This window comes from Macaca nemestrina, chromosome 1, assembly GCF_043159975.1.
Source record: "Macaca nemestrina isolate mMacNem1 chromosome 1, mMacNem.hap1, whole genome shotgun sequence".
NCBI lineage: Eukaryota > Metazoa > Chordata > Mammalia > Primates > Cercopithecidae > Macaca > Macaca nemestrina.
Genome location: NC_092125.1, coordinates 41,287,274 through 41,315,266, shown reverse-complemented (window position 1 = coordinate 41,315,266; position 27,993 = coordinate 41,287,274). Strand labels below are relative to the sequence as shown.

The window sequence follows — 27,993 nt, the reverse complement described above, 5'->3', positions numbered from 1 at the left end:
ATATACTGAACTAAATACCATTAACAAACAGCCTACATTTAACTTACAGAAAATGTATTACATCTCAATTCCTAGATCCCAGGCCTTAAATCCCTTGGTGGACCTCAACTTGGTAAACATTTCTGCTTAGTAGCTAAAGGTTGTTAGAAACACTGAAGCATACATGTTGATGACACTAATTATCTACATATGCTTCAGAAATACTTCGGAAATTTTACTCCACTATGTTAAAATTTCACTCCAGCAATGTTCTAGTTCAACACTGGGTAAGCTTTCAAATAGATCTGCCTCATACTATGTTTAACTTTAGAGTGCTGGAATGATACTTCAAAGTATATTTTAGCAACTGCCCACCCACACTCACCAGAACTTCACATACAGAAATATATATGCAAAGAGAGTGTTAGTGTTTGAGGCTGAACCAAATGCAAAACTTACTAGGTTTCTAGACTAGAATAACTTACTTAGTGAAGATCTCATTAAGGTAGGGACCACCCACCACCACCAATTTAGAGAGTATTTCACAAAACCAGAGCTGAAAGCAATCTCAAGAAGTTTTCTAGTCCAATCCCCTATTTAGTAGGGCTGCACTTAAATAATCCAAGAAAGATGGCTGTCAATCTGACTCTTAAGCTCTCCAAAATGGGAAATCCACAACATCCCACGGTCAGCCCCCGATACATTTCAACTTAAAATTTAAGATTTTAGTTTTGACCTCAGGAAAGATACAGATATGTTCTTTTCAAATAATCCTTCACATGTCTGAATTCTTACTATGAAAACTATTTAGACTTGTTTGTTCTTTTCCAGGTTGAACAGCCTAGGACATGACAAAGTTAGCTGTTCTTTTCACACACCCAATCCTATAAATCATATGTCACAGGCTAAGTATATTTTAAAACAAAACAAACTATTGCTATTCATAATTATCTATTATAATATCTTGCACATAGTCAACCAAAAAATGACTACCTGTAAAAACTACTTTGTATTGACTCTTTTTGGCTAAGTTACACCTTAACTGTCCAAGTTCTACAATCTCTTAAAATGTCTGACTTTTAGAGAACTTACAGAAATACTATGAAGCAGTTACACACAATTACCCAAGTATATAGATACCTAGAAATAACCAAGAAATATAAAATGTTCTTTGAAATTGTCATTTACTGTTTAATCCAGTGCCTAAAACAGTGACTGATGAATAGTCAAATATTTATTGAATGAACTGAAAAAAAAGTTAATACTTTCAACTTTCTCCTTATTTTATGCATTATACTACATTTAAACTGCTAATATCTTAACATACTAATAAAAGATCATTTATACATACATAAATAGAATGAAAGTTAACATTCTCTCTTCAAATTAGTAAACTATATCTCTGTTAAATGAAACTCTCATTCCTTTCATTCAAACTACCACAATCCTGATGAAGGCAAGCACAGTAAAAATAATGAACTTGGTTTGGAGAAGGCCAATATCTATAAAGTAGGTAACATAATCATATGTAAGAATACACAAACCATCAAAAGTAGGAGTAGTTTCAAAACTGAGGAGTTATTTACTTTTTTCCACTTTGATAATTTTTGTCAAACGGCAGCTACTCAAGTGAAAACACTGCTATGTTATATTTGTTTATACAGACTGTACCTCAGTTTAAATTGAAGGGATGATAAATGCAAAGATTTCACATACTTCAAATATAATTTTTACCAAGAGTTCACACAGTTAAGTAACTACAAAAAGTGGGAGTCAGTTTCCTCCAAATCTTATGCTTCCTGATTTAGACAAGACAAAAATTCTCTATTTCTGAAACCTAACCTTAAACTGTTCTTCCAATTTTTCTCGAAGAGGGCTCAACTTTTCCAAGCTCTTACTCAGGTACACATGACCGTGGAATTTAATAAAGGCCTTGATGAAGTCAGAAACACCCCACTTGGTTTTCACCTCATCTCGGCTGAAATGAAAGAAAAAAATTCCATGAATCTTAAGCAGCAAAATCGCTACAACTCCTTAAGGAGGCACTGGCTTGCTAAAACAAGTTATTACTTGACACACACAAGAGAATTCTGTATTTGACTGATTTTTCAACTGCAACACACTCAAGATGAGTCAGTATTAACAGCCTGTGTACTCTTTTACTGGGACTGAATCAGATATTGATTGGATGAAATTCAGTAACTATACACAAATTATGACAAATCTATGTTTAGAAATAAGAGAAGAATAGGCCGCTATTTTCTGTAAACCAAATTATGAAGAATTAAGGCTCCAGGTTACAAAGTCCTCTTGGAAAAAAAAAAATCAACCCTACCTTTCCAGTGCTTTAGAAAGTGCTTTTTGCAGATTAGTGGAGGCAGCTGGGAAAGGGAACTTCACAGCAATGCTTCTGCAGTAGTAGAAAATTGTGGTCAGATGGTCTCCTTTGGAAGAAGCTAAGATAGCCAACTGATTATAAGGCTGACCTACAGGAGAAAGTTAAGATTCTGGAGTAACCCCAAGGGTGACAAAGTCTTGCTGTAAGAATACAAATGATCAGTGTTTAAATACTCAAATAAACAATGGGGAGTATTTTTATAAGGTAAATATGACTGCCTCATTGCAAACCAGCATAAGGTATAACAGCACACTTCAGCGATGGTACACACTATCATATACAGGTTAAACAGTCACTATTAGGGTAGAGAGCGGCTTCAGAAAGGGCTAGATTGTAAATAATTTCAGCTTTGTAGGCCAAAGGGTCTCTATCACAACCACTCAACTCTGCCACTGTACTGTGAAAGCAGCCATAGACAAATATGAAACAAGTAGTGTGGTCAGACCGCCATCCCTGCTTTAGACTCTTTCTAGAATCTAAAGGAATTTCAATGTCTTAGTAAGAATGATTTAAATCATTAAATATCTGCTGCAATTTATTTAACTCAAGAACTACTGCTAATGTCTAGTTTGGGGCCATTAAAATATTACCTTTTAGTATTGTAATAGATTGTTTTTCTGTGGGGGGAAATGGTGGTATCTAAAGAAATAATTGTTCTATAAGCAATTAAGGAAGCCAGAGTTGTAGAAACAATATCAGATCACATTAAGAGATTCTATCTATATTGCTTTACTGACAATAAAAGTCATCTTACTTGTAAAAAAAAAAATTCATTTTAGTTTACATGGAATGCACAGTTAAATGGAAAACATGACAATAACAAAACTCAACATTTATTGCTTTCATAAAACTTCAAAGGTGAGCCCTGAGTTATCTGCCACATTGTTATACAGAACCAAGTGTCACGGTTAATCTCAGGTTGACAGGCCCACTCACCATTGGAGGGGACAAGCTGAGCTGCATGCCTATAGTAGGACTCTGCCTGGCTGGTCTGGTTTCTGTATCGAGCTAAGAAGAAGAAGAAAATTCATTTTAAAAAACCCAAAAAACAAATAGTAGGGTAGTATTTCCAAAACAGCCATAGTTGTAAGTTCCAAAGATAATAAAGACATTAAAGTTAATTTAAAATTAAAGACAGAAAATACTTTAAAACAAATTAACTATAGGATTATGTGTGAAGTGTCCATCAGCCTTCCTTATTTGGGACATTCAGCATGTAACCAATTTTAAAGCTTACCTAGACCCCATTTTCAGGTCCTCCAGTGTCATGCATCACCAGCTCCCACTATGGACTATGCTGGTGACCTGGAGCCGGCCCACAAGAAGGGGTGAGTTATATGGCACTTAAAAACAAAACAAAACAAAATACACTATACAATATGATCTGAAAATTATGTATTTTTCAGTATTATATAAAGTGATTTTGAAAAATGCCTCATTCCTATCGCAATATTAAGTATGTGTGTGCAAAGAATATATTTAAAGCAAAACAACCTAAACACAGTATCAATGAATCTCCCTGTCAAATTCTTTGCTTACTCTGATGTGACCTCCTCATGGAACCACTGATTTATAATATTAAGAAATCTAAAATTTCAAACTTAAAAGCCGTAATGTTCTCCATTCTTTGTTATTTGAGGACAAGCAAAACATAATCCTATAGTTAATTTGTTTTACAACCTTTCTAGATCACCTTAAAGGAATGAACAAGAGTAAGTAAGTTACATAATATTCTCAGATAAAATACATATAATAGAAACACAAATTAAACTTTAGAAAGGAAGCAAAATTAAAAATCAACTTTTAGTCCACTGGTAAGAAAGAAAGAAGGCAATTTCGCTTCAGAAGGAGTAATTTATAAAACTCATTTATTCCAAAAGAGTACATTTAATTTAGAAAGTATTATGGGACCACTTCTAAAAATTAAGCTTTGATTACATTTTTGCTGTTTATTATTTGCCTACATAAATTACATAAAGTCGGAATAAAATTTAAATCTTAATATGAAAGTTACTTTCTTCAAGATGCTCTGCCAATCACAAAAACATTGAGAAATTTTAAGTTCCTTAGAATACATTTTATAGTTTCTTCTTATGACAATCTAAATTGTGTGTGTATGCTCAGTTTAAAGGAAAAAGAGTTTCTTTCTATGACTATTCCAAAGAAAAGGACGAATGTATTATCAATTCCTTCACAGCAAAGGCTCACCAATGTCTCCAAGGTGGACGAGGCAGTGCTGGCAGATATAGGAACAGGAGCTAGACTGTGGCTTCACTATGGCGCTGGTATGCGTCTGTTTATTGCTGATAATTCCCAACTGGGAAGACTTCACACGGCATGGTAAATCTACATTAAATACTGTACACAGTTCTTGTAATAACTGAAAGAAAAACAAACAAAATTTAGTAGTAAGTCACAAGTGCTCTAAAAGCAAAGTTTATAAACTGTAAGATGTGTACCTAGTACCACATACTGCTGAAATATGAAAAAAAACTGCATGAAAATTATACGGTAATCATTCAGACCCGGCACGGTGGCTCACGCCTGTAATCCCAGCACTTTGGGAGGTCAAGGCAGGTGGATCACTTGAGGTCAGGAGTTTGAGACCAACCTGGCCAACATGGTGAAACCCCGTCTGTACTAAAAATACAAAACAAAATCAGCTGAGTGTGGTGGTGAGCACCTGTAGTCTCAGCTAAAGGGGAGGCTGAGGCACAAGAATAGCTTGAACCCAGGAGGTGGAGGTTGCAGTGAGCCGAGATTATGCCACTGCACTCCAGCCTGGGCGACACAGGGAGACTCTGTCTTAAAAAAAAAAAAAAAAAAATTATATGGTAATCTTTCATAGGATAACTAGTATCATTCATTATAAATCATACCTTTTGAATTCTCAAGTATTACAGCAATCTAGGATGTGCATAGAGCAGCATCTTAAAAAAAGATTATTTAACTGGATAGGATTTTCAGACACATTCAGCAAGCAAGGAAAACTACTATTCTCAGAAACGCAAAAATTATTAAATATTGGGTTACAAATATGACTTAAATGCAAGCCAAGGTATTTGTCAGACTTTAGGTATTTCTTGCAATTCATTTTCTTAAGCTATATGCCAATTCACGTCTTTGCATATACAACAAATCTCACGGTAGTGTAGATCTTTACTGTATTATCCATTCCTACCTACTCTCTTCTCTGTTCTTTAGTATGAGGGGTTCTTCTTCCTAGTCAGAGCTAATTCTTCTGCCTGTGTGTGCCTATCACTACATTCTTTCCTAGCTCCTGTCGGTCTCCCATCTCTCCATTCTTTCATCTACTTTCAACTTCTCATGCTTCTTTCCTATGGCCTACACACACTAAATGTCTGCCACAGAAAAAAACAAGAACAAAAAACAAAACAGAGCTAAAACACTCTTCTCTTAACTTTATAGCAACCTTCTAATGTCTCTTCCTCTTCTCAACCAAATGCCTTTAAAGGAGTCCACACTTTTCATGTCCGCTTTCTCAATTTCTATTTACTCTTTCATCCATTATGATCTGGCTTCCACACAACCCCTCTCCCTCCTGTCACCCAACCATCCATTACCACTCTACTGAAACTACTATCAGACAATTGATTACCTAATAGCCAAATACAATGGATATTTTTCAGACATCATCTTATCGGACCTCTTTGCTGCACTTAAAACATCTGATCTTATGGTGGATTACTGAGCTGTTCTAGCTCTCTGTATCTTTCCAATCACTCCTTTCCAGTTTCCTTCATTGAAAGGCTTTTCTCCTCTCACTTTGCTTGCCAAGGGTTTATTTCTTGGCCTGCACACAGTTCTTCACACTGTGAAGAATATTTACTTCACAGTAATTCAAATATTTACTTACAAATATAGTCATTCAAATATCATTATATTCATCCAAGTATGTGCTAGTGTATCAGACCCCCCCCACCAGTAAACAAGAAAGATACAAAGATAAATAAGAAAACATGTTTCCTTAAAGAGCTTGTAGCTAAATTGGCAAGTCAGGTACAAAAAGAGAAGAGGGGAGCGAGGGAAAGGGGAAAGGAGAGAAGGAGAGACAACATGATACACAACATAACGAACATAATATTCCACATTTATAACATATTTTCCTAGGTTATCTGATAAATTTGTCTCACTTTATCCTTGTGATAAACTAGTAGCAACACAGTACACATAGGTATAAAGCTCAATTTTTTTTCAGATGAGGATGTGAAAGCAGAAATAATCAAGCGAATGGACAAAGGTTACAGAATTAGAAACATTTTGATTCTATCACCACTCCTTCTAGCATGTGCAGAATTCAAAATACAAAATAAGACACCCTAAAGGGCTCAACTCAGAATGATTTGAATCATGCCACCTTTTTACTAAGATAAAAATCACCTCCATAACTAAATATAAATTTTGTGCACCCTTTCTCACTGGGCATGGAAATTATTTACTCCATACTTGCACATTTGTAACGGGAAGAAATTCACTAACATAAAATTGGGTAAACAAGGCCAGGCATAGTAGCTCATGCCTGTAATCCGAGCACTTTGGGACGCCAAGGCAGAAGGATCACTTGAGGTCAGAAGTTCAAGACCAGCCTGGGCAGCAAAGCAAGACTCTGTCTCTACAAAATAAATAAATGAATGAATATAAAAATGAAAATAAAGTGAAATAAAAAATTAGCCAGGTGTGGTCATGCAGTGCTATAGTCCCAGTACTTTGGAAGGTTGAGGCGGGAGGATCACTTAAACCCAGAAGTTCCAGACCGCAGTGAGCTACGATATACACCACACTCCAGCCTGGGTGACAGAGAGAGACCCCGTCTTAAAAAATAAATAAAATAAAATGAATAAATAAAAAAATAGGGTAAATAAGTTAATGTCCTGAATGGGATGGGTTAAGAAATAGAAAAAGCACAAGGTACAGGGTAGGAACTATATCTATCTATCTATCTATCTATCTATATATATATATATACACACATACACACACACACATATATATTGTGAAAAAAACAAAAAAACAAAAGTGGATAACTAAGAAACATGAGAGGGTTAAAGAACTGACTTCAACAGATAATCAGAAAACAGACTGGAAAACTAGGCAAGGCTGCACATCTAGCAAAAACAAAAAAGAAAGATCACAAAAAATAAATAAAATTATAGTTGGAACATCATGTAGAATATCTTGCAATAAAATTTCTGCCTGAGTCCAAGAGTTTAAGTGGTGATATAAGACAGAAAAGCTCCTACTGGCTCAAAGATTCTGGGAAAGAGAGCTCTAGTTGGTTTAGAGGCAGCAACACGATGGAACTAAAGAAGAGAAAAAGATGTTTCATAAGTTGAACAAAACAATGTCCTACCTTCATATAGGTTGATCCTGATGTACATTACTTTGTAGTAGTTTCCGCAGTCTGATAACAACTTAGTTAATTCATTGTACAGAAGTATTGACTGGGAGATATTCCTAAGGCTGTAGCTGAAGAATTAATGCCTCTAGTTCTTCCCAAATCATAATCATGGACCTATAAAACTGGAAAATGGGCCGGGCGCGGTGGCTCAAGCCTGTAATCCCAGCACTTTGGGAGGCCGAGACGGGTGGATCACGAGGTCAGGAGATCGAGACCATCCTGGCTAACACGGTGAAAACCCGTCTCTACTAAAAAATACAAAAAACTAGCTGGGCGAGGTAGCGGGCGCCTGTAGTCCCAGCTACTCGAGAGGCTGAGGCAGGAGAATGGCGTAAACCCGGCAGGTGGAGCTTGCAGTGAGCTGAGATCCGGCCACTGCGCTCCAGCCTGGGTGACAGAGCGAGACTCCGTCTCAAAAAAAAAAACAACAAAAAAACAAAACTGGAAAATGAACTTACAAGCATTTGTCAACTCTCTTTTTTACAATCAGGAAGCTAAGCACCAGAGGTAGTGACTTGTCCAAATAGTCACAATTAGCCCTAGAGCAGTACTAGAACAGCTTCTGGGTTCCTATTTATCAAGAAAGTTTTACACTATTCCGTGTCTCCTCAGCTCTTTATTCCATGGCAAGAATGAAAGATTTCTTATGAAGGTATAGAATATTACCTTTTAAACTAATACGGAAACTCAGTGATTATACTTTCTTTTTGGTTTCTATTTTCTTAGAATAAAGGCTACCGTTCTGTTCTTTGATGTTTAAAAACAACCTACAGCAGAATGGTATGTCTTTACTTTGACCAGGAATTTTGTTCTGCTTTAAGCCCCATGCTTTAAACTGGTTAACAAAATGGTAGCTAAGAAGTTAAAACTAAACCAGCCTGGGTAACATAGTGAGACTCCATTCTACAAAAATAAACAAGTAGCTGGTATGCGCCTGCAGTCCTAGTATTTGGGAGCCTGAGGTGGGAGAGGATCACTTGAGCCAAGAAGTCTGAGGCTTCTGTGAGCTATGATCAAGCACTGCACTCAGCCAAAACAGTAGAGTGAGCATGTCTCTTAAAAAAAAAAAAAAAAAAAAAAAACCCCTAAAACCGATCTTCACAGAAAATGTTACTGTGTGTAACCAAGTACTAGTCTCTTCTCAATCCACTCCAATCAGATTTCTATCCCCAACACTTTGCTGAAGTTACATTTCATCAATACAAAGACACCATAAATTGTAAGATGAACCATTATCTTATATAATATTGAGAAAAAAACCACAAGCTATATGGTCACTTGTCATCTGTTATAAAGTTATCTCTATTTCATATATGTTAAAATATGAAAAAAATGTTTTAGAAATGAAGAAATACGGTATTCATTAAGTTCACCAATGACTTCCATGTTGTCAAATCTAATTGGTCACTTTAAATCTTTAATTCTCAGCAGCACTCTACAGGGCTGATGACTCCCTTCCTTATTCAGATGTTTTTCTCTTGGCTTCCAATGCACCTTCTCTCTCTCATTTTCTCGATTGCAATGGTGGCTCCTCCTGTGCTAAATCTGTTACCATCTGAGTAAGTCAGCGTTCTTTACTACAATCAAAAAATTTTTATGATTTTATGATGTTTCCACTGGGCTCCAACCTTGTTTATTCAATTGCTTATTTCGCATCTCTACTTAGATGTCAAACAGGCATCTACTTTAACAGGGAAAAAGCTACTTTCCCCCTAGTGTTTCCCATCTCAGTAAATGGTACAACCATTCAACTAGCTGCTCACACTGATAACTGTATCTGCTTTGACTCCTCCTTTACTCTGATTCCAGAAATTCAATCCAGTCCATCTAATCCAAGCATGGCCAATAGGAGTTAATAGAGTTAACTTCCACAGCTAGCTTCCATATCTGACCCCGTTATCCAGGGTTATCATTTAAAATCGCAAATCTGATCATGTTCTTCCTTTGCTTACTCTCCAATGACTTGCAACTCTTTTTTTTTTTTTTTTTTTTTTAAGACAGGGTCTCACTCTGTTGCCCAGGCTGGAGTGAAGTGGCACAAACACGGCTCACTGCAACCTCAGCCTCCCGGGCTCAAGTGATCCTCCTGCCTCAGCTTCCTAGAGTGGCTGGTACTACAGGTGTGCGCCACTGTGCCTGGTTGATTTTTAGATTCTTTGTAGAATGGGGTCTCACCATGTTACCCAGGCTGGTCTCAAGTGATCCTCCCACCTCAGCTTTCCAAAGTGTCAGGATTACAGGAATGAGCCACCATGTCCAGTCTACAACTATACTTAAAATTAAAACTCAAAACTCATCTTAGCTTATAAGGCCATACAACAATCTGGAATTTGTCTACTTTCTCAATCTGGTGCTAAATACGCACTGCATGTAATCAAGAAACATTAGTGGAATATTACTGTTAGTAACACCATTATCTGTTTCAATTATTGATTAAAGACAATATAAAAATGCAAGTGAGGCCAGATGCAGTGGCTCACACCTGTAATCCCAACACTTAGGAAGGCAAAGGTGGGTGGATCACCTGAGGTCAGAAGTTTGAGACCAGCCTGGCTAACATGGCGAAAGCCCCTCTCTACTAAAAACACAAAAATTAGCCGGATGTGATGGTGCACACCTGTAATCCCAGCTACCAAGGAGGCTGAGGCAGAAGAATTGCTTGAAACCAGGAGGCGGAGGTTGCAGTGAACGCCACTGCACTCCAGTGGCAGAGATCACGCCACTGCACTCCAGCCTCCAGCCTGGGCAACAGAGCAAGACTCTGCCTCAAAAAAAAAAAAAAAAAAAAAAAGTGAAAAGTCCTATTAATGTTGTTAACTGATATCATAATGTGAAAATAAAGAAGTTCATTGATGCTTATTCTACAATTATCATAATTGCTCAACCCACTGCCTGTGGAATGGAGTCAGGAAGAATCAATGCTTATTATAAAAATTTTAAAAAATTAATTTCAAAGAGTATCCACATTTTACCTTTAAAAAACAATTTTTGAGACATTTAAATGATTTTATTATTCCCTTGCTTATAAAATGTTTTTACAAATACCATACTCCCTCAATAAAAATGATGATTCCTTCTTTACTTCCTTACAGATCTGTTTTGACTTACCAATGAATGTCTAGTTAAACCCTTGGGAATATATCACATGTATGTCATGTAACGAAAAAAGATTAGGAATCATTTTTCAAGATGACAAACCAATCTGTACAATGGCTATTATAAAAATGTACTGCAGAAGGTGGATGCCTTCCCCCTCCCCCCCACCAGAGCCAGCTGCACCACCTCCTTCCTACTCCCCCTACTTTAGTCATGTTCCCAGTTCTAGCTTCTATTCATGGGGGGAAGGAAACGAGATTTGAATCAGAAACAAAACTAAGGTTTTAAAACTGAATTATCCTTCAAAAATGGAAAGCAACCAGCATGTTATAGAATCTGTCCAAGAAATGATGGGAATCTGGGAATCCAACAGAGCAGAGTTGAAAGCAGTGACTCTGAAAAAACTGTTACCATTTTCGTTAATATCCCACTAAACTGAGACTACTCAATTAACATGCAGAATCAAATTATATATATATAATTTTATATGATTTTCACTTAATAACAAAACAATCTTTTCATCTTATAAAATCTTGATAAATACCAACCTATAATCGTTTCATGTTTCCATTCTACAGTTATGCCATAATTTAACTATTATTCTCTTGTAGAACATTGGTGTTGTTTCCAAATGTTAAGATTTGAATTATAATATCTGTTTCCTTAAGTGTGATTTTCCCCTCATTATTAAATATGCACTATCTATGGACAAAGGAAAAGGTATTGCAAAAAAAAAAAAAAAAAAAAAACCAATCCTGGTAACTTCTGTACTTGAAACAACTCTAAATAAAATGAAAGGACAACAAAAGAAACCAGTGAAAAATGTTATAAATGATGACCTTTTGGGAAAACAACAAAATGATGTCAACAGTATTTAAATTTTCACTTTAAACTTTCTAATGATTTCAATTTGAACAACTGGCCTTCAGGAAATAATACAATATTAAAGAAAATGCTTTATTCAAAAAAATGCTCATCAAACTGTTAACAAGGAAAAGCTTACATTATGTTTATAAAACAGATACAAAAATGGATATATAGTGTGGTCTTAAGTATGTAAAAAAGTACAAAAACACAAGAAGAGTATATTAAAGTGGTAATTTATCCAGAATGGGAGGATTAATGAACTTTTTGGGACTTTGTGTAATTCACAAATTTCTTGAAATTGGTATGCATTATTTTTACAATCATAAAAGAAAACAAACATACCTATTAATGTATCCATCTTTTCATTTAGTCTAGATATTTCTTTGAAGGTAAAGATTCTAATTTCCCCCCATATCCTCAGAATCCAGTATTGTGCCTTACAAAGAGTAGCCTTTTGACAGCTACTTGTAAAATGAATTAATCTTTAACATCTGCTTTAAGGACCACTCCCTCTCTCCAGAAGCATCCCGATCTCTCCAAAAGTATCAACTTTTTGGTTGCTGCTAAAAGTTGGCATAAATTCAAAAATAAATTTTGAGACTAAGAACCATACTTGAGTTCTTTCAAAAAAGAGAACTGTGATGTTTTAGTCTAAGCAAAACATAAATAATCTCAGAAGTGACAGTTATTTGAATTGTTCCAACACAGGGATTCTTTTTTTTTGAGATAGGTCTTGCTCTGTTGCTCTGGCTGGAGTACAGTGGCACAATCACGGTTCACTGCAGCCTCAAACTCCTGGGCTCAAGTGATCCTCCTGCCCCAGCCTCTGGAGTAGCTGGGATTACAGGCAGGCACCACCACAACCTGCTTAAACTCCTGGGCTCAAGTGATCCTCCCACTTCGGCTTCCCAAAGTGTTGTGATTACAGGCCTGACGCACTACACCCAGCAGAGATTCTTTTTTCTTCATTCAAAGAGATGATAAAATCAAAATGAAGCCAAAATGTAGGCAGCAATGGTCAAGCAGTACTATAGTGAGAACTGGCCAAACATTTCTTTCAGTGCAAGATTCTCGAAACCCTGTCTTAACATTCGTTATAAAGATACTAATTTATATACAAAAATTTTGTTAATTACAAATGCTATTACAAATGGATGAAATGAAAATTTTCTAACAGATGCTGCTTAAAGAAAATTCCATAGTCAAAAATAAGATTTATTCTTTTGCCTTGCCTGATTTAGAAGTTCTATCAGGACGTGACTAAGGAAAAAAAAAATCTCTGGGGACAATGAATAATAGCTTATTATTCAAACAGAGGAAACGCTACTCTACTTCTTAGTTTACTTCTTAGTTGAATAACATCTCAAAATCCAGATAAATTCCATTGTATAAATAATACTATGAAAACTCACTTGATATTACAAATTTTGACTATTTCTTATCTGACATGACATAGCTATTATTTTAATGACTATAGCTATATCCACAAATTCACATTTCCTCTAATACCACTTGTAACTGACTACTTCCACTGTTTCACTAAGGCTTTGTGCTCAATTATATCCCTTTTCTATTCATACAGTTAAACTTCCAACCTTTAAGCTAAACATCAACCTTTTTAAAAGCATAGCGTTTTTTTTTTTTTAAAAGGTCTTATGGACATTTGCATTAAGATTATAGGCTGGGCAAGTGACTCAGGTATGTAATCCCAGCACTTTGGTAGGCAGATTACTTGAGCCCAGGAATTCAAGCCTAGCACGGGCAACATACTGAGACTCCATCACTACAAAAAATACAAAAATTAGTCAGGTGTGTTGGCGTGCACCTTCATCCCAGCTACTGGGGAAGGGTGAGGTGAGAGGATCACTTGAGCCAGGGAGGTTGAGGCTGCAGGAAGCCATGATGGCACCACTGCACTCCAGCCTGGGGTGACAAAGTGAGATTCTGTCTCCAAAAAAGAAAAGCTTATAGGTGGATCAATCCCTGGATGGCCCGCATAGTGGTTACAAGAATTGTTTACATGCATTAAGACGTGTACAAAGAGCAGAATATTTGCCACTAATAGTAAGAAAACTGGTATACCATGCAGAACTCACCTGGGTATAGAAGCCACTAGCTGCCTCTAGGAACAGAGAAAGGTTTGCCTGAACTTCACTTCGATTCGGATTTGCTCGATTCTTTGCCTGGCCTTGTAGTGTTGTGATCTGATTCTTAAAGGCGTGATTCCAGCTGAAAACAAAATGTAATTCTATTTGGTATAGCAGTGACTCACTGGGCAGACACTGGTCCCCCTGAGAACAAGAAAGAACTGTCTGTTATAATTATACCACACTAGACAGTAAACCTGCATTAAAGTTATTCATTTATTTAAATAACTTTATGCTTCCCTTTGAACAGGACTAGACATGCAGTAGAATCCAACTGACCTTAGTAAACACTTACCAAATGTTCGAATAATCAGATTGTGGCTTCAGCTATTAATCTTTTAGAACTACTAGAGTTTATTTAGGAATCCCAGTAGAAAATCAGAACAATGGTGGCAAGATCAAAGTAAAAATAAGGTATTAACAAATTTCTACATATAGTGCCAAATGTGATGGACTATACCCTAACAAGTGACATGTATATGGGGGCGGGGTGGGGGGTGGGGGTCTGTAAATAGTAAGCCATATCTCTTACTTCCCCAAAAGTTATTTCCCAGAGCGTTCAGTTTCACTGCTATTTAACAGTTTTGTTTATTTCTCTTGTGATTAACATTAAGAGGTTGAAATACAAGCCACATTTCAAATTTGGTTATTTAAAATAAGAAACAATATAATGCTGAAATATGGCATACCAAAATCCTGTTATAAAATGCTTTTCATTAATCTAGTTATATATGGCATCAGTTTAAGTCCAGTTATGATGAATACAGTCACTCTCTAACCTGGAAATCATAGTGGGGAATAAAAAACTAAAACAAAGGGAAGACATTACTGGCCTGATTAAAGGAAACAAACACAGATAGGAGGTTTACAACCTATCTGGAAAGTACCTAATTCTCTATCAACATCAGCTTCTGAGGTTCTAGAACACTAGGTTTTTTAATGATTTGGGAGGACAATCACTTCCCTCAGCATTTCTGATGACATCTTATCCTTGACTCTAACATCACAGGATAAGGATTTTGATGGTCATGATTTAGCTGTATTACTAGACTTCCTAAAAATATAAAGTATCTAAGACAGATGTAAATGATAGAAAAAACTAATCTTCACCAACATTTAGGGTAATGGACATTAGTAGACAAAGTACTCTTAACTGATTTTTAAATTTCTATCAGGCTAATGTCCCTGTTCCAACTTACAAGGCAAAGCCTTCCACAAAAGACAATTACTCACTTGGGAATCTGGTTATCTGCCATTTTGCCCCTCATAGAAAGAACAAGTGGAAAAGTCTAAACACACAAAATCTTTCATTTTACTGGGGGTGGCGGGGGGTGGGAAATACTACTAACTTATTTAATTAAAAGGAGGAACTTTTTCTTACAATGCAAATACATTTTCCTGACAGAGAAATTACAGAATCATGTTTACCAAAGAAAGATTTTTCTAAAGCCTACTCTTGAATTTTTTGTTTAAATCAGGGCTTAATTGTAAGACTGACCACAGACAATCCAAACACTCTCAGTATTTGAAATAGATATATTTGCTTTTTTGGACAGGCCCTAAAAGAGTTGCCCTAATGACCTTAATAGGATTCAACTCTAAACATTTCTCTTCTTACCTCCAAAGACTGTATTTGAAATAATATCAATGGCCAAATATCAAAAATACCAGAATTTCTTTCCATTGAAAAAGCTTATTCTGCAACAGGTTGAAAAACAACCAACCAAACTGTTTTAAAGTCTTGGTGAAATTCTTGATCTTACAGGGACTTCCCAAATGATAGGTAATACTTACAGATCCTGTTCTACTTTCTTGTCTAAAGCGTATTCCAAATCAGTAACTAGCATTTTCTGGTACAGGTCCTGCAGAGCCTGCCTGGATGTCCAGACTTCAGCTGGACCCAGCTTAGAATCTGAGTAACAAAAACAAAAACATAAGAGTAGATAGATAAACCCCAACAATAAAACCATTATACCACACCAGTGATATATCCTTCCTGCTCCATCCCCAAGGCAAAATCTGCTCTAAATATATTCCATAGAACGCTGCAGAAGTTTTATATTTCAAATGACTTTCACCTTTGACTAATGACTAAGTCTGGTTTACAATGCTTCTGTTTTTAGTTTTGAAATAACATCATGAAAAGGGCTTTTAAAAAAAAAAAAAAGGTTTGCCCTTCGCTTTTGGTTTGTATTTCTGCCTTTTCACCTAACAAGAAACTATATGCCTCACAGTAAGCCACCTCATTTGAAGTAATGGACTGCCACGTTGGTCTGTTTACTCTCATACTGTATCTCTTTGTCTAACGCAACTGTTTCTTTCTTTTTTTTTTTTTTGAGAACTCCCACAAATTTCATTACAGAATTCTCACATCAGCTGACTATCAGCAGTTGCTTTGGTATTCTGCTGTTACTCCTCTCTCAATATACTGACCGCATAAGCCATGACAGTGTTATTTTAATGAGTGGTAGACTGTTTTCCAAGATACTTTTGTGAGCAATCCACATTAGTCATTTAACATAAACGAAGACTTAGAAGACTGGGATTAAACTGCTAAAGAGGTCAGATGAGAGACTGGGTGTAGAATGTAATCAGAAAGTCAGTCTATGACTACACATAATACAAAATTGGGGCCCTGCTGTCTGCCAGAGTCATGCAAAGCACCTTAACCTTTGCGATCACTGGGATTATGATTGCAACAACTGACAGTAAGCTCCCTCAGTAGGTGAACTGAATAATGGACTTTTAAATTATGTATTTTCCATAACTAGCTGGGCTATTTGGTTTTGCTGCTACACAATGGCATAATCATCACTCTTCTTTAGGTTTGCTATTAGTATCTACAGCCACCACAATCCTATTTTGCAAAGAGAATCTCCTGGATTTGAGTTAATGCTCCTAAGAGTTTACAGGCTAGTAAGAATAGAGTTTAGTATCAGCTCCTCATCCCTAGTTAAACTGTTAATCACTAAATAGTCAACCCTGCTTTAATTCACTTACGGCAAGAAAAAGAAGTGTAAAAGATTACTAATTCTCATCTATCAAGACCGTCATTCAAATGAGTAGACTTGTTATCTTAAAGTTTCTGGGCAGCCAAAGGTCCCCTACAAAGGTCAAACCCCAAGACTATTTACTAAGGTTGCTCAATATCTAAGAAAAGGTAAATGGTACAGATAGCTTGATACTGCTCCATGTTCTGTTTTCATCACACAACAGATTATGTTTTCAATGCCAATTCAAGAGCATAATACAGTAACTCAGAACAAACACTGATATACACAATACAGATGATGATAAATCTGTTAATAATGGAAAGAACTGAGTAGTAGCTATTACTAAGTAAATATATAAGCCATCTACCCCCCAACACACTTATCCTTGAACAAGATGACATGAGATTATCCATGAACTCTTAGGACATTAGCCTAAATGACTCTAGAGTTGACAAAAAGATATTTCAATAGTCCTTTTCCTCTTTGTAAATCTTGGCAGGTATGCTGTTTAATTCTTTTTTTGTGAATTTCATTGCAGAACTAAATTACTCAAAAATTAGAGTAAGATTCACTACACTAGTACATATTCCTCTTATTACATTTTAGGATGGCATATGCTGTTATGAAGGGCATACTGATAAGTATATGGTGATTACAACATATTTCCTAATTTTGTATTTGAATAATTTACTTTTTTTTTTTTTTGAGACAGAGTCTTTCTGTCACCCAGGCTGGAGTGCGGGGGTGTGATCTCTGCTCACTGCAACCTCCACCTCCCCGGTTCAAGTGATTCTCCTGCCTCAGTCTCCAGAGTAGCTGGGATTGCAGGTGCATGCCACCACGCCCAGCTAATTTTTGTATTTTTGATAGAGATGGGGTTTCACTATGTTGGCCAGACTGGTCTCGAACTCTTGGCCTCAGGTGATCCACTCACCTGGGCTTCCAAAAGTGCTGGGATTACAGGCGTGAGCCACCACACCATGCCTCATCTACTCTTTTCAATGGCTAAGTCTGGCAGTTATTCTTCCAAAAGACCTCAGTCATTATTTAAAACAACAAAGATGGCCAGGGGCAGTGGCTCACACCTGTAATCCCAGCACTATGGGAGGCTGAGGCAGGAGGATCATGAAGTCAGGAGTTCGAGATCAGCCTGACCAACATGGTGAAACCTCGTCTCTACCAAAAACACAAAAATTAGCCAGATGTAGTGGCATGCACCTGTAATCCCAGCTACTCAGGAGGCTGAGGCAGGAGAATCGCTTGAACCAGGGAGGCGGAGGTTACAGTGAGCTGAGATTGCGCCACTACATTCCAGCCTGGGTGACAGAGCGAGACTCTATCTCACAACAAAAAAAAGTAACAAAGATATGGGAGAAAAGAAAGGCAGCAAGGTAGCTCACTCAATTTCAAGGACTTTCAGAAGAATTTTTCTATAAATATTTTTTCTGAAGATTTACCTACTAAAGTTTGGTTAATTATCAAGAGGAAAAAAAAATATTTTCCCAGAAAGATATGAGCCTAACACTGTAAGATATTTTGGTTTATATAGGGTATGTTATTTTTTCTGTATGTCTTAAATCGTTAATAAAAAGTTTCATAAAAATTAAGTGATTATATAAATTAAATTAGGTAACATTCAATTCTGTATACCATATATTAATATTATATGCCATTTCCAACAATTACTTAAGCAAGAATTCAAACTATATAAACAATAAATATTTAAAGCAGATAGTAAATGATCATCCCTTTTGGCAACTAAGATGGGATTTAGTGCTGTGCATAATATAAGAAAGAGGATATCCTTCCATTAATTTAATGTATAAAATATGTGGTAAAAAAGAAATAAGCCAGCCAATACCTGTCATGTCAGCCTTCAGGACTTCTGCCTGCCTAGATAGAAAAAAAAAAAAAAAAAAAGAAAAAGAGTACCAGTTAGAAACAAACGAGGCCTAACTAACATATAAATAACACTAAGTTAGGTGAAATAATATACTACAATAAGGATATACAGCAGCTATAATTTTGGCACTGCAAATAGCATCCCTACTTTAACATCAGGGTAGCATAAGGTCTTGGCAAATTAATGCCAACACTTAAAAAGTTTAAGGACCCTTAGGGACCTTTTCTGCTAAGTAGAGTCCACCTTCTTGCTGTTTTCCTCCAAATGTGATTTACTTAAGATAATATTCAATGACATTCATTAAATTTTTAAAAATTCTCTCCATGCTGCCAAAAAATCCTACTACATTTCTCAATTCACTCCTCACCACAACTATTTCAAATTTCCCCTCTTCTCAAGCTACTGATTCCTATACCCCTTCCTCACCTCCAAGTGACATATCCATACCTCAGGGAAAACAATTCCCACTTACTAAATATGTACTACATTTATACAGCCTGCTTCTTACTTTCTCTTGTTAAAACACTAGAGGTAGTGCACCTCTTAATATTTAAGAACAATAATTCCACTTAGGTATGTTCTTGCTAACCCTTCTTAAGGACTGTTCCTTTGATTTACCCCTTCCCTTGCACCAATTTTGAGACTTCCCTCACTTCATTTGGATCTTTCCTTCTCTTCAGCATTTTAACATGTCCAAGTATCTCACACATTTTAAAAACCTTCTGCCCCATGTTCCCCTCTAGCTGCTGTCTTTTTTTTCCCTCTCAAATTCTTCAAGAATTACCTGTGTTCAAGAGGTCCAAAACTGAACTCAAGACCCATTCCCATCCCCTACCTCTAGTTCTCTTTCTAATGTTTTTTCATCTTAGCAAATGCATCATAGCTTTCCAATTGTGGAAGGAAGAAACCTGGAAGTCCTCCATGACAACTTTCTCTCAAACCTCTAACATCTATCAACTCCAAAAGATGTTATCTACTAACTATATCTTGAATCTGTTGATTTCCCTTCATTTCTTCTTCAGCCACTCTCATTCAAGAACCATCCCTTGACTTTGTTTCCTCCACTTCACTCTTGCCCTATTTCATTCTGTTCTCCCAACAGCTGTCAGAGGGATCTTTTAAAAATGCAAATCTGATCTACCAGTTGTCCCTTTAAAACACTTTAATGACTTCCCACTACTCTAAGGTTAAGAACAAAACCTAAACTGTCCTACAACATTCGACAGTCTCTGAACTCTATTTTCACTACTCTTCACTCCTTGATCTCTGGGCTCATTTCTGGACTTCTGGACTGGACTTCTAGTTTCTCCAGTATACCCTGCTTCTTTCACACTAGAGGTCTTTATAAAAGACTCTGCTAGCAACACCTCTTCCCCCTTCGTCTGCTTAATTACCACTCATCTTCTACCTCAGTCAGCACATTACTGCTTCAGAAAGTCCTACCTGAACTCCATCTAGATTAAGGATATTCCTATTTTACGCTCTCACAGCACTTCTAGTTTTTCTTCATATTACATATTACAGATTTTAAGAATGCTTATCACAACTCCTTGTCTACTAGCACAGCACCTTGCACACAACAGACACTCAATATTTTTAATGAGAGGAAAAGTATAAATCAGACTCATATACTCTATTTAAGAAGGTAGGTATATAAACTTGAGAGATTTTTTTTGAGAGAGATTGGGCCTTGCTATGTTGCCCAGGATGGTCTTCAACTCCTGAACTCAAGAGAGCCTCCTGCCTCAGCCTCCAAAGTAGCTGGGATTACAGGTGCATGCCACCCTGCCAGGCTGAGATTTCCATTTTTAAAAATGAACTTTTAGCATGAGAGCTAGAGAACATTAAGGTTTTAAAATTTTTACTGTTTAAATATTGTTTTATATAATTTATTAAGTATTTAATGTCAATTGTATTAGGTTGATGAAAAAGTAATCGTGGTTTTTGCCATGTTAAAAGATGCACCAACCTAATAACCTAATAAATTTAAGTTTCATTAAAATGTAAAGCAAATCCTTTCATTCTCTTAGTCTTTAAAAGATATTTACATCTTTTCAAAATTTAAGCTTTCAAACAACAGAATCACAACGTAGTGCTAAGGAGGTAACCATAAGCCCTATGAGAACTAGCAACATAAATGAAGAATACTAAACAAATAGCCACACTTAGTTGTAAAATGTTAACATCACATCAAATTCCATTATCCATATAGCCTGACTTCACTCTTCACTTCAGGTGTTAACTTTTGCCATTAAAAAAAATACACATTTGCAAAACTGTTGGCTTATGCCTTTAAAACCTAAGATTATACAATTTAATAAAGCATACCATGTACCCCATCCTACCAATGTCGCAACTGTTGCTCCTCCCCTGAAAAATCCTATTGGAGAGTACTAATTTATAAACCTTTTAGTGAGAAAGCTAGGGTTAATTATGCACCTTTACTAGATTCAATGAATGACCTTTCATTTTGTCCCTGAGTTGTGAAGTTAAAAAGCATATATTTTACTATGCTTCCCTATGTTAGCTAAAAATTCATACTCAAGTATATGCAGGATATATACTTAGGATCATGTATCTAAAGGTTGTTTTCTCATTCCAAACATGATTTGTTTTGTAAAGATGAACAAGTAACATTTCAGTATGCTAACATCCACCTAATGATGTTACCAACTTCCAGTCAAAGATTATATGTGGTATATAATATAAATGTAATTTACAAATAATCTGCTTTTCTTACAAGCTGTCAGGTGATGAACTATAGTTCTTGCAGACTCTGGAGCAGGCTCCCATCGATAAACAAAGATCTAAAATTTTACTCCGTATTTTTACCATGTTATAATCTGTCCAAGAAAAACTGTAAAACTAAAAAGTCAAGCACTAATAGAAATATAAAAATGTCACAAAAACTGACATAAACGTTAAAATATTTTGAAATTCCAGCTTTGATTCCTCAGTATGATAAGGGTAGAGGTGCTCATTTCTGTGCAGTTCTATCCTAGGTTCTGAAAGAAGCACAAGTTAATTACTTTTATTACCTTCCTAATAATGACAATTATTAGCTTTCTTTTTAAAAACAACTTTGCTAAACTGAATTGATAAAGACAGCTAAATGGAAAATATAACAACCCTATGGAATAGCTAGAATTATTCCTGTTTTATAAATGGAAAAACTGAAGCTCCGAGATATAAAATAATTCTTCCAGTCACAAAGCAGTCAGGTACCAACAGGTACAAATTTTGTTCTTAAATGACTCCACAAAGTCCAAGTTACTTCTATTTCTTTCAAAGTAGAATAACAAAATTATATGACATAAAAAACTAATGTTGGTTTATCCAGGAACATTAACATTTAAGTCAATTAGCCTAAATTAAAAGATCTGTTCATAAAGGAAATAGATTATATCTAAAATTTTTATCAAAAGGACCACAAGAAATAAATTTATACTCAAATGCCATGGTTGGCTTGTGAATGAAATTCCCTTTCATCCTGGATCTAATTTTGTGAAGACAGTTTTATTGGAACACAGCCACACACATTCATTTACCTGTTGTCCATGGCTGTTTTCAGCTACCAAGGCAGAGCTGAGAGTTGAGACAACCACCACATGGTCCACCAACCCTAAAATATTTACTATCTGATCCTTTAACAGAAAAAGTTTGCCATCTCCTGCTCTAAGGAATATCTGATGAAAAGAACGAGAAGTAAAACATCTTTAAGTTCCCAAACCAAATTATGGTTATATGAAATCATCAACGATAATGTCTGCAGAGTAAAAGTCTATATTTATTTGTTTTTATTAGTTAATATCTTAATCTTGTCACAAAGTGGACTATTTTAAAAAATATAGTCTCATATAATTAGAAACACTACTTGCAGGCCATGCTATGTTTTTGATAGAATCTACTGACAAACTCTTTAAAACAAAGTTTGGCTTATATACTATTATCCTAACTTTTTTTTTTTCTGTATCCCCAAAATATCCATTTAGACAGGTGGGAGGGTTAAGCTAAGAGTTATTGCCTCACAAGAAAAGGAATCTCCATCTTCCCACCCCTAAGCAACTATTAGCTTTCTTTTTTAAAAATAATGTACTAGAAGTCAAATCAATGGATATGTAACCTTATATAAATGTTTTAATAGATCAGCACAAAATTGGCTATATCATTATTTTACTTTATAAAGAAAAAAATTGTCCAGGCATGGTGGCTCACACCTGTAATCACAGTACTTTGGGAGGCTGAGGCAGGAGGATCACTGGAGCCAGGAGTTTAAGATCAGCCTGGACACCAGAGGAAGACTTCATCTCTACAAAAAACAAAAAATTAGCTGGCGTGGTGGTGTGTACTTGTAGTCCCAGCTACTCAAGAGCCTGAGGTGGGAGGATTGCTTGAGTCTAGGAGTTCTGAAGCTGCAGTGAACCGTGATTGTGCCACTGCATTCAAACTTGGGCAATGGAGTGAGACTTTTGTCTCCAAAGAAGACAATTGTTCTATGGTTTTGTTACAAAGACCATCAATGAATTAACATTAAAGTTTACAGCCAATGCTCATACACAGAGGCAGAATTTTAAAATGTTTTTTCTTGGCAGAGGGTATGGCAACATGAATTCCTTTTAATTCTTTAAGCTGAAGGAATTAATGAAAAGAATGAACCAAGAATAAAATCACCATGCTTTCAATAATAAAGTAACACTATTAAACATAGCTATCAAAATATAGTCTTAGTTATTAATTAATAGGAAAAATTAAGCAATTCTATCAAGCAATAAAAAAAGAAAAAGTCATTAAAAGGCTGAACAAAATATGGAACATTCAGTGACAGCCAAATATGTTGAAAGCTAATAAACTGAAACAATAAATACTCATGGAATAATCAAGATCTACAAATACATTTAAAGCATTCTAAGTACTTAGTACTATATACTATACTACAGGTACTATAGAAGAGGTAGTAACAGGTACCAGGTACATTAGAATATATGTAGATACTATAGTGCCTATAAGTACAGCTAACACTATATGCAGCATTTACTATTGTCATTGTTCTAAGAGCTTTACATAAATTATCTACTTCACACTAAGTACTGTTATTGTCCCCACTTTATAGCTCAAGAAACCCAAGGAGATAGAGGTTATTAAGTAGTATCGTTAGTCAAGGTCATAGTAAGTAGTAGAAGTAGCATAATCAATATGGCTCCAGAGTGTAACTCCTAACCCTCATTTTATGATAGTATGTAATAGTTCCTCTCTTACGCAAGGGTATGAGAAAAAAAAATTTGAAATGTTTGATAGTAACAACCCATAGAACTGGAGCCTTCAATACTTCACAATTTTATGATAATTTTCCAAATAATGTTACTAGAGGAAAATACTAAAATTTGGGTTATTTTCTTTAACAAATATCTTGATTATATATAGCATTTATGTACAATGCTAGGTAACAAATACAGAATAATCTCTTTTAAGAATATACAGTCTAACAGCTGGGCGCGGTGGCTCACGCCTGTAATCCCAACACTTCGGGAGGCTGAGGTGGGCAGATCACCTGAGGTCATGAGTTCAAGACCAGCCTGGCCAACACAGTGAAACCTCGTCTCTACTAAAAATACAAAAATTAGCCTGGCGTGGTGGCATGTACCTGTAGTGCCAGCTACTCTGGAGACTGAAGCAGGAGAATCACTTGAACCTGGGAGGTGAAGGTTGCAGTGAGCCAAGATCACATCACTGCACTCCAGCCTAGGCGACAAAGCGAGACTCTGTCTCAAAAAAAAAAAAAAAAAAAACCACACAAAAATAATATACAGTCTAAGATTCATGGTTTAAAAATGTAAAGGTATTTCCAAGTCAGGGCACATAAAATGGGAGATTCCTTCTGCCTGAACTCCCGAGCCCCTCTGAGCAGAATTCAGGAATGTAAGTCAACATCTTCTAAACTCACAGCTGCTAAGGAAAAGTGAATCACTCTCTTTTATTTTGGGAGAACATGCTGGGAGGTTTTTTTTTTTTTTTTTTTTAAAGAAATTTAACCAAAAGCCACAAGTTAATTTGTTCACTTGTTTGACAGAGTTCTAAGGAATACTTGGGATAATAACAGCATTTATCAATCATAGCCAGAAACACAATAATCTAGTCATAATTATTTATGCTGAATAATTGGCCAGACATAAGGTAAGCATGCACTTAATGTGCGCACATGCGTGTACACCCACACACACCTCAAGTCTCACAATATTAATCAGAGATATATAAATCATATTGCTCTACTGCTGAATTTCATTTGGAAAAGAAAATCTAGAGAAGATGCTGCTCCTAAAGGAGTTTTTCTTGCACACGTTAATAAAAATACTAATTTGCTTTCTCTTTATGGCACTTTAGGGCTCAGGAAGCATTTTCAAATCTCCCAACACAACAATACTCTATACCACAACATTCGCTCCCTAATTTATATTCTTTAAAAATGTGTACCTAGTTTTATTAAGGTATACCCAGTTTTATTAAGGACCAACACTGGTCTGAGAATTTCAAAGGATGGGAAGGAGTTATTCTTCCAAGCAGAAGAAATAACAGAACAATAAAAAGTAAAGCTAAGCTAGTGAGTGAGCATCAAATGCAAGGTAGAAAGCCACAGATAATGAAGCTGAAGAATCCAGAGAGAACATACTGTGACAGGCCTTGCATGACATGCCCTGGAGTTCTGATTCTGTCCTTTAATAGGAAACCAGTGCTGAACTTAAAGCAAGAGCATAGCATTGTTAGATTTACATTTTAAAAAGATTACTATAGATATAAGACTGGAAGTAAGGATGTGCTAATACAGATGAATGGAAAAACCCAGACTGAAGAAATACCTGGTAAGTTACGCCGAAAGAAAGGAAGATAAAGCAGAGGAAAGAGTCTGTCACTCCCAGATTGTTAGTTTGGCCGCCTGGGTATATGAGAAGGTGGAGAATGCAAAAAAGATAGTATTCAGGGCTATACCCATAATACCTACAATAATGCCTTGACTGCAGCAGCTGTTCACTAAAAATGTGTTCAATTTGTTGAATTAATGAATGCGTAAGCAGGCATTCAGAGATAAGTATCAAGCAAAGGGGAGACTTGAGACTAGGGATACAGCACTGATGTGATCAGTACATTGATGGCAGTTAAAACCATGACAGTAAATGTAACTGCCCAGAAACACAGAATGGTGGAGCTAGTTCTCTGTTTTCATTTTTAAAGGGTAGATGAAAGACACTCCATGAAGAACACCAAGAAGAAACTGGTGAATAGTATAAGAGCAAGAGAAGAGTGGAGTATAGAAAATGAGAGAATAAAAAGGAAGAGTAGTCATCAATATCACAGGCAGCTGAAAAGTACTATGAGATAAATAAGGACTGGAAAGTGTCTCAGATTTGGTGAAATAAGGGTCAATGATAGCCTTGCCAGAGAAAAGATTACATGAGGATGCAGGAGGTTGAGGAACAAATAAGAGGGAGAAGTTTACATCAACTCTTAGGATGCTGGGCTGTGTAAAGAGAAAGAGATGGAGGCCATGGCTAAACAGAAGTTTCTTCCCCTCCCCACCAATTGGAGAGACACTTGAGAGTATTTAGAATAAAGGAAAGAAGCTGGAAGAAATGAATAGGTTGAAGATATAGGAGAAAATAAAACTGACAGCACTGTCCTGGAAGAGATAGAAGGAAATAAGAATGATATTATTAAGATAGGAAGACGACTGGCCTTGAAAAAGAGTCAGGATAAAATTGGAGGTTGGTAAGGTTAAACAGAAATGTGTTAGAATTGGGAAATACTGGGGGTAGGGAGATGTTAAGAGAATTTACAGCTGTATTTCCTCAATTTCAGAGATAAGGTAGATCCTGTGTCTGAAAGAAAGAGTGGGATAAGCTGTGGAGAATGGCAAATATTTGGGATAATTACAAAATGACAAAGAAAAGAATGCAGAGAAAGTGTTAAGAGCCATGTGGATTAGACAAAATGGAAAAATTAATACAAAAAATATATTGGCCAGGTACAGTGGCTCACACCTGTAATCCCAGCACCCAGCACTTTGGGAGGTCGAGGTGGGCAGATCACCAGAGGTCAGGAGTTTGAGACCAGCCTGGCCAACGTGGTGAAACTGTCTCTACTAAAAATATAAAAATTAGCCGGGCATGGTGGCGGGTGCCTATAATCCCAGCTACCCGGGAGGCTGAAGCAGGAGAATCGCTTGAACCCAGGAGGCGGAGGTTGCAATGAGCTGAGATCATACCATTGCACTCCAACCTGCGCAACAAGAGTGAGACTTGGTCACAAACTAAATAAATAAATCAAGGTATCAACAGAAAAATTGGCAGAAGACCAAACTGATAATTCAAAAAAGGAAATACTACTAGTAAACACAAATTAAAATAAGTAATTTTTTTTTTTTTTTTTTACTCTAAATACTCAAATTGGTAACACTGGCAGATACCTACTTTTAAGGACCTCTAGGTAAGGTGACAGATACAAAGGCATGTACATAATTTCAATACAATAAAGGTGAGTGCAAGGATAGACATATGCCTAGAATACAACTAAGAAGAAGAGCCACTGGGAGTGTTAGAAAAGATAAGGGCCATAACAACTAGAAGAATGCCTCGGCCATGGCAGCTGTTCACTAAAAATTGTTGAATTTGTTGAATTACTGAGTGATAAAATACGAACCATACAGGAGGCAGTTTTATGTAATGGAAAGTAATATAAAGCAAAAAGACTCGGGTTTGAATTTGGGTTTTCCTACAAATAAGTAGTGCTATCTTGGAGCTTCTAAGAAGACTGTTTCCTCATCCATAAAACGAGAATACAAACTACTTTTCAAAGTTGCTATGAGTAATAAATAAGACAAGTAAGTTATATAAAAGAACCTAAATGATCATTTGAATAAGGAGGGGTAATCTGATTGTGACATGAATAGTTCAATGACCACCAAATTACTTTTGCTAATCTGGTTACTGACTGGCTAGTCAGGTGTCCCTCCCTCCCCTCATTGCTTCATGAGATCCCTTTTGAAGGGGCACACTGGGTTGAAAAAGACATTTCAAAGTTGTAGTAAAAAACCCTAGGTCCCTACCACCACAAGCGACAAAAGAAAAACAGTTTAGATGTCATGATGACTATGTTCTTAGTATAAATAGAAAATAAAACCAGAGGCAGATACATAAAAATTA

The 27,993-nt window shown here is 36.2% G+C and overlaps 1 protein-coding gene across 38 annotated transcripts in view; it reads right to left on the bottom strand.

Annotated features, from left to right (window-relative positions):
• The window catches only part of LOC105484566 (SMG7 nonsense mediated mRNA decay factor), an 88,521-nt gene that overhangs the window by 29,369 nt on the left and 31,159 nt on the right, over window positions 1-27,993 (bottom strand). For 31 of the 38 annotated variants that reach the window (XM_011746323.3, XM_011746329.3, XM_071076921.1 and 28 more), the window contains 7 exons: window positions 18,761-18,792; window positions 15,701-15,818; window positions 13,856-13,988; window positions 4,586-4,757; window positions 3,314-3,385; window positions 2,315-2,465; window positions 1,822-1,957 (listed from right to left, as the gene is read on the bottom strand). In XM_011746323.3, coding sequence (XP_011744625.2) covers window positions 1,822-1,957; window positions 2,315-2,465; window positions 3,314-3,385; window positions 4,586-4,757; window positions 13,856-13,988; window positions 15,701-15,818; window positions 18,761-18,792 — 814 coding nt within the window. The remainder of the gene's footprint in view (window positions 1-1,821; window positions 1,958-2,314; window positions 2,466-3,313; window positions 3,386-4,585; window positions 4,758-13,855; window positions 13,989-15,700; window positions 15,819-18,760; window positions 18,793-27,993) is intronic. The other 7 variants (XM_071076906.1, XM_071076928.1, XM_071076924.1 and 4 more) reach the window with 2 other exon arrangements.